The sequence below is a fragment of the Onychostoma macrolepis genome, chromosome 07 (genome assembly GCF_012432095.1).
Source record: "Onychostoma macrolepis isolate SWU-2019 chromosome 07, ASM1243209v1, whole genome shotgun sequence".
In the NCBI taxonomy this organism is placed as follows: Eukaryota; Metazoa; Chordata; class Actinopteri; order Cypriniformes; family Cyprinidae; genus Onychostoma; species Onychostoma macrolepis.
In genome coordinates, this window is record NC_081161.1 from 12,798,455 (window position 1) to 12,813,086 (window position 14,632).

A 14,632-nucleotide genomic window follows, 5' to 3' on the forward strand; every position below is an offset into this window, starting at 1 on the left:
AGGATGACAGACAGATGCAGCGGAGAAGAGTTTACCTGAATTTGAATTTATCGATTTAAATATTCATCTGTACCTCAGATTAAACTATGGAACAGCTTCAGACCACTTGAAATATAGTGCACGAAAACTTTATGGTGCTTTATAATGTTTTTGTGCCTTCGTGGAGCTCAACGATAACACAGAATAGTATACGCACAATGGTTTGGTCCACTGCCTGCTTTCCTTCTTTACCGATACACACACACGAGTCCGGTGAGAGAGAGCAAGTTCCTCAAATAACAGTTATGTGTAAGTAATTTAGGCTGTCAAGGCTATTTTATTCTCTTTAAACATCGGGTGAAATGATTCTTTCTCTTTAATACAGATGATGCTGGATCATTAATAAATTAGTCATGATAAAATAATTATGACATCCGATGTAGTTTCTATGAGCGATTATAAGGTTAACAAGCTTAATACCGTAGCTTGTCACCCACTACAACTAACACGGCGATAAGCCTGTGTGTGAACTGATATTAGGCTAATATTGTAGACCTACATGTTGGGTTTCGTTCAATATGATGTTAAGTGGCAGATCAGTGGGTTTAATGCGGTTGAATTAATGCGAAAGAGATGTACTCGGTTTCAGACGAAACCTAAAATACTATGGATGACGCAAAATAATAATTATAATATGACCATGTAGTGAACCATGAACTCATATTTAAACACGGTTTCCATGCTATGTGCACACGCTGTGCACACATATCTATCCTTACAAGTACAAATTTGGCTATATTATTTGTGTCCCCTTCAAAAATTGCTCTTGAGAAATTTTACGTTTATTGTCCCCCCCTACTGTCAGATGAAATTTACGCCCGACTACATATAGATAACGTAATTTTAATGAAAAATAAAAAAAATATATAATCATAATCTATGACAAAAATACTATTATAAACTAGGTTAGTGGATAATTTAGAAGCAAAAAGATACTCCAGAAAAATCATGGGTGCACAGTAATTTTATAAAACCTAGTGAAACATTTTTATTTTATTTAATTTTATTTATTTTATATAAGTGTAGGACTAAATCTGGTAAAATGGTACACATTGATCTTTGTATCACAGTATTGAAGGCAGCAACATATGATAGATAGGACAGAACAAGAAAGACTATTAATAATCTTTCATTGCGCAAAAATACGAAAGGCTCCAATAAAGATCGGCACAAAGCGCTTATGCACATCCTGAGCGCAGAATGATGCGCTTGAAGCAGCACAGAGTCGCAGCGCAGAGTCACAGCGCGCAGGCTGCGCGACCTCCTAGTCTGCACAGAAAAGTTCAAAGTACAAAGGGAAGAGATATTGATGCGTAGTGTATTAAATCTGTGTGTTAGTTTAAGCCTTTTATTTTAACAGTTTTAAACCTCAGTTACTGTGCGCTCTTGAAGAGAGTTTGACTGTAACCGAACGTGACACGCAGTTTGAATGCTGAATGGAGGATGACAGACAGATGCAGCGGAGAGAAGAGTTTACCTGAATTTGAATTTATCGATTTAAATATTCATCTGTACCTCAGATTAAACTATGGAACAGCTTCAGACCACTTGAAATATAGTGCACGAAAACTTTATGGTGCTTTATAATGTTTTTGTGCCTTTCGTGGAGCTCAACGATAACACAGAATAGTATACGCACAATATCGGATTTGGATCGGTCTCGTCTGACCGATACCCGATCCGCAGAAAATGATCGTATCGGAGCAGAGTATCGGATCGATGCATCCCTACTATAAATTTAAAATAAATGTATTTTAATTGTAAATGTTTAGATTTTCGAAAAATTATTGTACACATGATTTTCTAGAATAACTTTTGCTGCTGAATGATCCACATATACATACATATATATATATATATATATATATATATATATATATATATATATGTATGCATGTATGAAAATAAAGTCATCTGAATTTAGTAGATTTTGTTGGAAATGGAAAGGTATGGAAATTCTACACTGATACGGGGACAAAAGAAAAAGTGTTGGTTTGGGATCAGTATTAGCTGGCACAGAATTTTTGGTATCAGGATTGAACTGGTTCTGGGATAAAAAAAAAACATAGGTACATCCCTAAAGTGCACCAAAACAATCAACTGAAATGGCACTATGCAGTCGGCACACCCACTTAAAGTGATGTAGAGTAGTGGTTTTTAAACCTGGTCCTGGGAGCCCACCACTCCGCATATTTTGTATGTCTCCCTTATTTAAAGGGATGGTTCACCCAAAAATTCTGTCATTAATTACTCATCCTCATGTTGTTCCAAACCCGTAAAACCTTTGTTCATCTTCGGAACACAAATTAAGATATTTTTGACAGCTTTCTGACGTTAAAATAGTCCATAGTGACATCAGTGGTTCAACCGTAATGTTATGACGCTACTAGAATACTTTTTTGTGTGCAAAGAAAACAAAAATAAGCATATTCAACAATTTCTTCTCTTACATTTCAGTCTTCGCTACACATTCACGAGAGTACCACAACGTCGTCAGATATCTTAATTTGTGTTCTGAAGTTGGTTTGGAACTACATGAAGGGGAGTAATTTATTACAGAATGTTCATTTTTGGGTGAACTATCCCTTTTACGCCACCTGATTCAGATCACCAGCTCAATAAGCGAGGGCTCCATGAACTCAGCTGAGTGTGTCAGACAAGAGACATACAAAATGTGCAGAGCAGTAGGTCCCCAGGACCAGGATTGAAAACCTAAAATAAAATAAAGGGAAAGGGTCTAGATGCAAATTGAACTCCATGTAGTCACAGCAGAATAATTTAAAACACACATTAAACCAGGTGTAAATGGTAATGCGTCTCGGGCTGACCACTTGTGATTAATATTATACACAAGTATTAATATTATAACTCAAGATATGGCACGTTTTGTTTGTTTTAAGTTTAGAAAAATAAAAATAAATAAAAAAATCAGCCACGTGACTCTTGATTCCACTTCTCAAACACAACATAGGCTAAACATTTTCAAGCTAGAGGGAGAGTGAGCACACCAAAAGTATTATGTGGTTTTGGGTTTCCCTTTCACTTGAGCAGCCCTGCCCTCTTGCCACATGGCCTGCCTTTTGTCATACCCACAATGCCTCACGGTTACCTTTAAGCCACTCCTGAGGACGGCTCCTTTTATGATCACATAGTCACCTGACGCAACCTTGAAGTGCAGCAGAGTAAATGTAATGAGGCACAAGGTCAGCACACATGCACACAAACAGAGGCGCACACAAAACCTTCAACCTAGTGATCATAATTCAGTATAATGCACAGACACAAGGTAAATCTAGACAACAAAGTCACTACAAATATTGATCAGTCACCTAAATGTGAACCATCTGGCCTTCACAAGCTTCTTATAAGCATGTCTTTCTCTCCAACCACAATAAAATATCATAAAAAACAAACTTATATATTTGAATTAGCACATGGTCTGTTAGCAAATAACATGTAGGCCTACTTTTCTTTCATTTAAAAAAAAAAAAAAAGTTTCAAATACACGTATATATGCATATAGAAGACAAATGTACATTTTAGATTTATGTAACTGGTCACCATTTCTGCACAGCATGTATTATTCATAATCAAATTGTTTTATGTTATGCATAGTATTTTTGTCACCCTGATACCACTGCTTGACATGTGAAGCACGCACCCCCATGACATAAATATGAAACATGTTCTGACACTAGAATTTTCTATAAATATACCTAATAAACAAATTTCTACCCGTTTTGAAATGTCACATTAGCTTTAACAATATCGGTTTTTAACAATTATTGATAGACATTTTGCTACATACATGCTACATTAACACTGCTACAGAGGACTGAATGGCAAACCATATGAGCGCAACCATAAACCAATACCAACAAACAATCAAAAATCACGTCAGAACACCTTGACCAAGGCAAATCTAACACTGAAAGCGTTAAAATGCCCCAGATAATTGATCCTACATTATAAATGTTTGAACATTTTATGTTCCGTTTTAGTCACCGAATGACCCGAGTTGGCACTTTTTACCCCTCTCTCTATACACACACACAGGGATGAACAGTGACTTCTCTTAGTCATCTGTAACTTCAAACAGGCGGATCCCATATTAGTGAGGTTTACCTGCATGCAGACACACCCAACATCACCTAGCTTTATTTTTTTTAAATCATATCTATTCCAAAACTAGCGAACAAACTATTAAACATCATATGCGCGTACTTTTAGCCCAAAATGTTGTCTAGGTATATAGTACTTTAGATTTGACACACAGCCAGTATCCCTCCTAATGTGGCCTGTGAACGAGCTTCGTTGCATCTGTTGCATCTTTGCGAGATCGAGTAACTTCACACACAACTCGACCACAGTACACTTACTTTTCGTGGCAACAGAAAGCAAACGACAATTCATGTTTTATCAGCAAATGTCGACTGGCTCGTGGAAATATATACGCATTGAAGAGAACCACAGCGAAAATATCACATTACGAGACGACAAGCCCGAGATAATGCAACAGCTCGAAGCGTTTGTCTACATTAAGCAACTTCAAACGCAGCAATACATACCAGCTGTTCAAAGCACTCTAAGAAAACGCGTTGACATGTAGGCCAGTTGCAACTTCCAACCCGTCCACTCCGTCTCGAGCGAGAATAAACGTCCACTCAGCGCGAGCTCGTTGGGTTTATTCCTGGAAACTTTGTTTCTGTCCAGCGCTAATCTGTACGGCAGTAAGTAGGCGCCATGTTTGTGTTTTGTTACTTTGGTGCGCTCTCGGGTTTCTCGGACTGACTGCTGGAGGCGGATGGACCCGCCCATGAATGACTCGCTGCTCCACATTTCCTCTCTGCACATCATGACGCCCCATATCTACAGATTAGTGCGCACCATGCTTAACAGGTGGCTGGTATATGTTTCCCAACCCACAACACAATTATACTTTTCTCAGCATATCAATGTTTGTGGATCTTGATTGCTTTTCTGACATATGCAAACGTACAAAGTCAAAAGAAAACCAAATATAAAAGAGGGTTTGCAAATAAAATACTCTTTATTACAAAACATGAACACAGACAATATTTCCTCTTAACAATTAGTTTGTACATACTAAAGTTTAGTATAGATAAGAATTTACATGGTTCAGACAAAATGAGTGGCATTAAAATGTTTTAACGTTCTTGTTAATTAGGCTGATCAAAAGCACATCAAGCTGCAAGTGAAATTCATGGCAGACACATTTTGCATCATACTAGCATGTAAAAAAAAAAAAACATCATTTAAGATATGTTAGTATTCATCAAGAGTCAAATTCACTAAACTGGGCAGGGTGAATTTCTCTGCAGGAGGAGGAGGGGAAAAACTCTCAAGCTTGTCCAAATCAAGAGAGAAAAGCCTCTCATCAGTAGTCCACTGGTTCAAACCTGGGCTCTTCCTTGAATGTACAGGGGACTTTTCAATGTTGGAGTCGTTGAAAGGACATTTACCTAAAGAGGCCTCAACGCACACCTGTGCTGTCAGTAAGGGAGTTTTTCCATCAAGAGAATCAGATTCAACAGGTGATAGGATAAATTCTTCCTCTCGCTCCTTGTTACAATGGATCTCTGCTGAACCATCACTGTTAAATGACAAGTCATCCTCAAAGAGGTCTGGGAGCTCCTCCTGAGCAATGCTGAATTTAATAACATCACTTGACCTTTGGCTGTTAAGAGCCTCCATTTGTGAGGAGTCCCATGACACAGTTGAGTGGAGGGATGACCCCTGCTGGACAGGAGAAGGAGTGCAATGGGCAAGAGTAGCTGAAAATAATAGAGAAGGTTCTGGACTTGGTCTGGTGCAAGGGCCATTCACCTCAGCCATATCATATCTGAGCCAAGAGAGGCTGTCTTGCTGATTCCAAGTAGCTTGTTTCTTCTCAGCCATGCCTTCCTCCACAGCTTTTCTCCATGAACTTCTCACATCTTTGACTAGGGAGAGTTACATTGATTTAAAGACACCTTTGAGATTCACAAACAACATTTCCAGTGAAAGTGACCTAAACATTTATAACTCAAATACTAATGTGTAGACGTCATCAAAAGACTTATACTTAGGCTCTCAGGGGTGCGGCACAGCTGTTTCCTTGCTGAAAAGGGATCAGATATGACATTTAATAACTGTCCCAGGTCCACATCACTCCTTCCATTGACTGGACTCATAATCACTGCCTCTGCAAACTGAAAACCAAAAAGCAAATTAACCTTTTAACATTGCACATGAATTTGTATAAACCACTAACAGCGAATTGTCTGCCCCGTATCTGTCCGTGGCGATTTCTCTCAATTCGCACCGGTCATCAGAGAGCAGGTTTGATATAGGGAAAACTTGTGATGGGTAGAGCACTGCTCAGGACTGCCCATGTATCAGTTTCCCGGAGCAAATTGTACAAAACACTAAAACTACAAATCACAACAAGTTTAATATATGTGGTAAAAATTCCACATACTTGACTTGCTAAGTTGTCACACTCCAAATCTAGAATTTCAGCCTTGTTCTTTAGGACAGAGGCCTTCATCTTAGAGTGCAGATTTCTCCTGTGGGAAGCCTGTAAAGAGAGAAAGGAGAAAAAATAAAAATGGAATCAAAATAGAATTAACTGCTCTCCAGAGGATAAACTGAAAATAATGTAGCATAGATGATAAGAGCATGTTTGTAAACTGGTCATGCGTATATTTCAGCCTCAGAGGTAAGGTATAATGCAAGGATACCTTCCATTATTTGCATGAACTTCAGGGGTTATTACAGAGAGCAGGGTTAAGTTAACATCACAAACCCCAAAACACAACAAGGAGTAACCTCATATAGCTCAGGGCATGTTCACAGTGAACACACATTTTCAATAGGGCACTGAATCTAGGAGTCACCATGGAAACAGAGGCTAAGAAGCACCTCGTACTACTTGTTAAGTAGTCATTTACATTCTTAGGGCATATCACCAACTATCCGTTAACTATGCTCAAAGCCTCTTCAATAGGGCATGTATGCACTGAATACCTCTGAAGTAAACTAACTCTAAAACATAACCTGCCATGAATAAGTTGCAAGCGCTCAGTTTTTGGAGTAAAAATTGAGGTTACTGGTTTACTTTTCCATACACTTAACTAGATGTAGCATAACCTGCTTTCTGGAATATCCAATGATGTTGTTACCAATTTACACACATTTCTCCTTCTGAGATTAACAACCTGAGATTAAGTGTTTTTGCCAGCATGGATGTGGCCAATATGAAGACGTACAAGCAGGAAAGTATAGAGCTTAGCAATACAAAACTACCTGTATTGGACTGGGTGTCTGAGTCACAGACTTAATTTTAACCGGGCAAGTCAAGGGAGTTTCACATGGTGGTGCGTCACAAGTCACTGGTTTTGGAGAAAAGCAGCAGTCAGAGGACAGCAAGACCCCCTTATATTCATCTTCCTCAGAAATGCTGTTGAAAAAAAAAAGTGGTGGTTACATCCTTTTATTTATTTACTTATTTCCATGAACATGAAACAAATGTTATCTTCCCAGACTTTCTCCATTTAGAAACACTCAAATTGTGCTGTACGTTTTGATTTCTGGCTCCAGGTGGGCTTCTGGTTCCAAATGGATGTCTGCCTCCATTCTCTCTGGTTTTCTTTGTGACAGCTGCTCTAGCAGTTCTCAAAAATAAGGGAGAAAAAAAATAAATAAAAAATTACACCGTATCTACAGAAGAAAAATTACATAATGCAACCATCTAAGCTGCTAACTTACCAGGTAGTTTATATGGATATTGTAAGATGATACTAGCCTCAAAGCTAGCCTTAGAAGCAGGCTCAAATGAGAAAGGAGCCATTGGGGAGACAAAGTCAAAAACCTGTTAAAGGTTAGAGAGCAGATCAATCATACAAACAAAATCAGAACAATAACAAAGATACACCAAACTAAATGTCTAAATTCTATATAGATACTGCTTTGCATAATCTGGACACTGCAATGTTTCAGAGAAGGCAAAGTGACCTGTATGGCCAAATAGGCCTGAATAACCTCAATAGCCAAATAACTCACTGCATAGATTCAAAATCATTTAAGAGATAGCTCACCCAAAAATGAAAATGCTGTCATCATTTACCCACCCTGAAATTGTTCCAAACCTGTATGAATTTCTTTCAACTGAAAGTAGCCACTGACTTCCATAGTACTTTTTTTTTTTTTTTTCCTCTCCATATTATGAAGGTCAGTGACTACCATCAAATGTCTGGCTACCCACATTCTTCAAAATATCTTCCATGTTCGCTTCAGAAAAAGAGAGAAATTCATACAGGTTTGGAACAACTTCAGGGAGAGTATATGACGACAGAATGTTAATTTTACGGCTGAGCTATCCTTTTAATACCAAACGAAAGCAGTTATGACTCCACTTACCGCTAAAAACACATATCTTCCATCTTTATTTGACCCAACCCTAACTCTAGACCTCTCTATTCTAATTATATTCTTTAAAAAAAACAAAAACAGAATTAAAAAAAGATTAGACCAGCTAGTTAGTTTTTGTTTATTTATTATACAATTAACAAAAGCAAAAAAGGCCTCTAACACTAGTTTGTTATTCTTTTTTCTTTTTCTATTCTCTATTCTTTTTCTATTGTTTTCTTTTTATTTATTATATAATAAAAAAAACAAAAAAACAAAAAAAAAAACCTTGCTACGTAGCTAACTGAGACGTGTTATACCACTTGCATATCATTGCTCTTTTGTTGATTTTGATTGAAGCATTGTCCTCATTTGTAAGTCTCTTTGGATAAAAGCATATGCTAAATGACTAAATTATTTTAAATTAATTATTACTTACAGGATCCTCTTTAAGATGAGAGATCAGAGGTGTTTTTTTCAAACACTCTGCCCACTTATTCTCCCAATCCTCCTCCAGCCTCCCAATAGAGACCTTCATCTTTGCTGCATTCTCTTTGATTAGTTTCCACCTGGAAAAATATCACAAATCGTATCTTCTGAACACCTGAGTTTAAGTGTTAAACTGAAACACTATAATATTGCATTCAACAGGTAAACAACCAATATAAGCCCCCATATTCATTGTGTCCATTCACTGCTTCGCATGCCTTTGTACTTCAGGTGACTGTGAACCAAGAGGGTGTGGTCACAGATTTAAATTGCCAACACATGAATTAAATCAGATGCTGATTAATCAGAGTCTAACTCATAAGCGACATTTTTTTTTAAATACCTAATTAGTTTTTATGATGAAATAACCAGGAGTTTTTCTGTTTGTTTGTTTTTCATTTTGTCTTTTATTGTAATATTTAACAAACAACTTTATTAAATGACACTTAAAAATTCTAAATGTAAAAGACAATTTAATGTTCACATTTATGGTACCTTATAAGCTTGAGGTTTTCTTTTGAGTGGCTGAAGAGCAATGCATTCTCTTGGAGGTCTTGGTGTTGAAGCTGTACACTGGGGCCTACAATTTTCTTTCTCTCCTCACTTAGGATGTGTAATCCCTCATTTAGAAGCTCCAGCAAACACACAAGGACAGGCTGCCCTCCCTTATACAAGCTACCAACACTGGACTATGGACACAGACAGAACTCATTGTCAGATGCGTCAACACCAAAATATCATGCTGACCTATCAAACTTTTAGAAAATACATGTTAATTAAAATGCATATCTTTTCTAACATGTTAAAAAAACAAATTCTTTACCCTTTCTGCCTATAGCTCTCACCTGGTGGGATAGTTTCTCCATCCTCTCTTGCAGAACCACAGGTATCTTCACGCTCAAGTCCTGCCCACCCAAGATGTACTGGTCTACCTGTCTATGGATCACACTCTCCACCACTTTTCGATCTACTTCAAGGGGGGATAAGACTCGGTCTGTCTCAGTCCAAAAGCCTCGCACCTGAGAATGTAAATTATCAGAAATGTAACAAGTAGGTATGATTAAAATGACAAGTTATAGAAAAACTGAAAAGTAAACTTGGTCCAAACCTTTCGGTTTTTTGCAAGAATGTCTTCCTTCAAATCTGTGTTACTGTCATGTTCTCTGCAAAAAAGAAACACTGTTTTAAGAGAAGTGAAAATGAAACCAATATTCTGTGCAATTTCCATTCACTTCAACAGAGCTGTCAAATAAAATATTTTAGAGATTTACTTAAGCAAGTGATCATATTTGTCATTTTCTGCATCAAGGTCCCTCAAAGATGTCTCCAAACCTCTGAAAGGTAAAAAAAAATAAATATATAAAATAAGAAAAGCATAGATATGTAACTCTTTCCTGAGTAGAGAATAAGACGCTGCTACAGTAGCTAACATTATAGGAACACCCCCAGGTGTGATAATTGTCTGACATATAGAAACAAGCAGAATCAAGTCTCTCGAGGTGTTGTGTCATTGGATGAGAAGCTCCCTCCCTTACCCAATGCAATATTCACTGTTTTGTGACCGCAAGCCCCTTGAGACAGCAACCAAAGCCACTGGCTTGTGCAGTTGGCGTAAATTGCTTGGATAAGACCAAATAAATCACCATATGAAAAAAAATATATATATAATAATAATAATAATAATTTTACACCACAAAAATTGCTTCCTGAAAAGTAAGAAATTTGAAGATGGCGATGACAATGCTTTGAGAGGTGGCATTAGTACCATCAGCCAATTAATTACGGTGTTTCTATACGAGCTTCAGACAAATCAACACACATGAGGGTGTTTCCATATCGTCAGCTACCTATGCAGTATTGAGTGAATCTATGAAAGTGAAGTAAATAAAGTAAATGCTGTAAATATAAGATGCAAATAATACTTTCTATGATGTAACAATGATTCAAAAGATCTACAGTGCCTCTGAAACAGTAGGGGCTTTCGCACCGCGTAGTTCTAGGAACTAACCAGCAGGGTGGTTCGTAGAGAACCAATTTCTCCCTCAGGCTGTTTTGCCGGTTGCATTTGCACCGGCACCAGGAGCTTGAAGCGGCCAACAGCAAAGCCTTTATGCGTGGCATTTACATACGTCAACAACTGGTGAATGGAGGACACCATGATCGGAGCTGTTTTCGTGATAATGGAGATGGAATGTAAATACAGAATTTACGTGACTGAAAGATCAAAAAGTTGGGCTAAGAGACTAAATCACCAATGACAACTTGCAGTGTTACATATCGAGGCTGAGAAAAGAACAACACTGCAGACAACAGGTTATCGCTGTTTTCCATGGTGTAAATATTTTTACATGGCTTTTTAAAAATGCTGGGTTGCCGGTGTTTCGTATGCATTTGCCCAATCAGTGTACACTTATGTCACTGGTAGTTCCTATTGAACCATTTTAGACATTACTCTGAAGTAGGAGATAATTTAGTTAATCCAAACGGAGTTCCTAGAACTAAAACCATTCCTAGTTCCTGCGGTGCGAACATGCCAAAAAGAGGGTACTTCCGCCAATAGTTCTAGGAACTATGAAAAGGTTCCTCCGGTGCAAAAATTCCTAGTAAAAAGGAAAGATTGCAGCCACTCACTTAGCTCTTTTCTGGTAGTCTTGAATGAGAAAGTCCTGCCCTACAGTCACTCTCTGGAATTGTCTCTTCACCAGGTGAAATCTTTTCAGGTCCAGCTCCTTGGAACTCACTGGCACTGCAGCAGCCTCAGGGACCCAAGTGTCATCTAATTGTTAATGTGACAAATATAAAACAATTATATCAATTAAAATACCCTCAACATGGCAATTTAATCCCCAAGGAATACAAAAAAAAGCTTGACAATATACAAGGCTACACATTTAATGTGAGAAAATATTCCTTTTGAAATTTTTGGCCCTCCCCGCATTTATAAGGAGACTGTGAGAGTGAGTAAGTAATCTGTAAAAGGGAGATGGTGGAGTGCAGTACAGAGCTTTCTGCTGAAGGCAAATTTTCAAAGAAAAGAAAAGAAAGAGGGAAAAAAAAAAATTTAAAAAAAAAACACTTGACAAAAAGAGATAAATAAGACCAGAATAAGTACTGGTCTGGCTTTCTGGAGACGGGGAGCCCTATAAATTGCTTAAGGGATCCAATTTGACAATATACTCCAATTTTAACAATATAATACACTTTCCAAAAAAAAAATAAAAACACATCTTGTCCATGTTTCTATATTAGCATAATCAGGGTGTCTACAGATATGAACAAGTTGGATTTAAGACTTTTTAAGACCTTTTTAATACCACCATATGTAAAATTTAAGACCAAACCTGTGAAGGAAATACACATTATATTACATACGTAAATGTAATATTTAATGTGTTTTTAAATTTAAAAAGAAAACAAAATATCATCGCTGTCAAAAATGCTATTTATTATTACGATATACAGAGAACTTTTCATATCTGAAGACAATATCCCATACAAAATATCCCTCAAAAGCTCCACATCAGCAATATTTTTGGTGTAAATGAAGCAATATTTTCATCAGTTTTCTATTCAGCATTTACATATTTAAATCTGCATGTTTTTAATATTTACCCCAGGTTGTTATTTACCTCCATAAAGTCCAATCTTTTTTAACCTTATTAAATGTATGCGTCATCTTTCATGTCAAATTCTTACAACTGATGAGGAACTTTAATATACACAACAGGGCTGTTAGCAATCAAATTAAATCATTTGCACTACAAATTTACAACCGCAATAAAAAATGTTATGAGATTAATGTTTTAAATAAAAATAATTTAATATACAAATAAGAAATGTTGGTGGAAAAATGCATACTTTTAAACTAACTAAACCACCAGTAGGTGGCGGTAATTCACTTATTTATTCAACATTCATTCAAAACACTGAATCATTCAGGAACAAAAATGCGAGTGCTGCTTGGAGAATGTGCAATACTTCTGATCTTTGTTTGGAACTATTTTCGTTGGTGAAATAGAACAAAACAGTCAATATTCTGTCTAAAATTTAAGTAACTACTTAACTAATACTTGTTTCTTGAGCCAAAATCAATGTAACATTTGCAATCATGAAAATATTTTGCAAAATAGTCCCATTGTCATGGTATGTTATCATCATCATCATCATGTTATAAATAAACTAAACTAGGGCTGCAACAACGAATCGATTAAATCGATAAAAATCGATTACTAAAAGCGTTGGCAACGAATTTCATAATCGTTTCGTTGTGTCGCGCGACGCGAGACGTTTGATTATTAAAAAAAAAAAAAAAACTTTAGTTGAGCGTGGAGCGGAGTGAACACACTCGGTCTCTCTCGCGCACGGATGGTAGCAGAGTTTGGCGCCTCATAAAAAAAAATAAAAAAAAAGTAAAAAAAAACAACAAAAAAAACGAGCGGAGGTAGAGGAAAGATACATGGCGGAGGCAGAGAAATCCGTGCGACCCAAGTCATCCAAGGTGTGGGAGCAGGGGCGGCGTTTGCGTATGGCAGAGTATGGCAGTTGCCATACCCTAGCCCAGTCAGGTGCTGTGAAAAATTATCCAAACTTGAGTCGCTTATAATTCGTTTTTATTATTTTAAATCAGAGAGTTTTAAAAATAGTAAACCAATGATAAGCATTAAAATAACTTGTCAGTAAAACTTCGTAACGCCATTGGATCATCGAGCTCTCAGCGAGACCTGGTAACTTCACCCCGCCTCCGTTCAGATTGACGCGCCGCGCACAGCCTGGAGAAGATGAGATCTCTGCTTTTTCGCAATGCAAGGGTGAATAAATAATTGGTGTTTGAATAGTACAGCGTTTTCTTTACTCAAACACTATGTCAGTAAAGGATAATGTTTTTGTGTGTTTGAAGAGTGGAGAAGAATTAGTTATTTGCTGTCTATATACGTTTTAAATATCCTGTGCATTATGTGCATAAGCGCTTAATTTGAGATTTTGGCCAAGTGTATTAAACAACAAGAAAAAACTAAGCGCCCATATAGCTACAATCAAAGTTATATAACCTGAAGTTATATACTAAAGTTATATAGTCCATTTTTATTTTATTTTATTATTATTATAACAGCTCAGGGATGTTCAAGGAGCAACATGATGGTGCACTTTCTAAAGATTTTAGTTCTGTTTTTGAATAAAGGGTTGGAAATGAATGCTTTTCTTTGTTCTTTTTTTTAAAAATCCGATTCATCGATTAATCGAAAAAATAATCGACAGATTAATCGATTATTAAAATAATCGTTAGTTGCAGCCCTAAACTAAACATTTAGAATTTTTACCTCAGTATGTTTGTTCTGTGAGTTTCTTTATGTTTGCCGTTAAGCTCATTTGATTTCATTTTTCAGTAAACTTGCATTAACCCATTTAAAGCAGCTAGGAGGCTTGTCAGCGAGCTGGTGGTATTCGACCTGCATTCTGCTACCGCAAAGATACAGGGGGAATCTTCCGTCTGTCCAATGATTGTAAAACTGAAGTCACTGGGTTCGTCAGACTGGTGAAACTTGCGGTAATGAGACCGAAGATATTTAAGACCCACTGAATCTGAATTTAAGACATTAAGACTTTTTAAGGCCTTTTTTAAGCAAAACTTTATTTAATACATTTTAAGACTTTTTAAGGACCCGCGGCCACCCTGATAATACTTATGTCATCACTT

The 14,632-nt window shown here is 37.0% G+C and overlaps 2 protein-coding genes and 1 non-coding gene across 7 annotated transcripts in view; all 3 read right to left on the reverse strand.

The window, feature by feature from the left end:
- Nucleotides 1-4,862, reverse strand: part of dennd4c (DENN/MADD domain containing 4C) — a 94,929-nt gene extending 90,067 nt beyond the window's left edge. For both annotated transcript variants that reach the window (XM_058780757.1, XM_058780756.1), the window contains exon 1: nt 4,608-4,862. The gene's annotated coding sequence lies outside the window, so the exon portion shown is untranslated. The remainder of the gene's footprint in view (nt 1-4,607) is intronic.
- Nucleotides 4,863-5,074: 212 nt separating this feature from the next.
- The window catches only part of haus6 (HAUS augmin-like complex, subunit 6), a 30,224-nt gene continuing 20,666 nt past the window's right edge, over nt 5,075-14,632 (reverse strand). For 2 of the 4 annotated variants that reach the window (XM_058781115.1, XM_058781119.1), the window contains 12 exons: nt 11,569-11,713; nt 10,209-10,271; nt 10,046-10,100; nt 9,783-9,956; nt 9,433-9,626; nt 8,888-9,017; nt 7,810-7,912; nt 7,622-7,715; nt 7,348-7,501; nt 6,521-6,619; nt 6,125-6,251; nt 5,076-6,002 (listed from right to left, as the gene is read on the reverse strand). In XM_058781115.1, coding sequence (XP_058637098.1) covers nt 5,326-6,002; nt 6,125-6,251; nt 6,521-6,619; nt 7,348-7,501; nt 7,622-7,715; nt 7,810-7,912; nt 8,888-9,017; nt 9,433-9,626; nt 9,783-9,956; nt 10,046-10,100; nt 10,209-10,271; nt 11,569-11,713 — 2,015 coding nt within the window. In that variant the 3' untranslated portion in view covers nt 5,076-5,325. Of the gene's footprint in view, nt 6,003-6,124; nt 6,252-6,520; nt 6,620-7,347; nt 7,502-7,621; nt 7,716-7,809; nt 7,913-8,887; nt 9,018-9,432; nt 9,627-9,782; nt 9,957-10,045; nt 10,101-10,208; nt 10,272-11,568; nt 11,714-14,632 lie in introns of all 4 variants that reach the window. The other 2 variants (XM_058781116.1, XM_058781117.1) reach the window with 2 other exon arrangements.
- On the reverse strand, nt 6,318-6,448 carry LOC131545094 (small Cajal body-specific RNA 8). Its single transcript, XR_009272332.1, has one exon. It is a non-coding gene; the product is annotated as a small Cajal body-specific RNA 8 (non-coding RNA).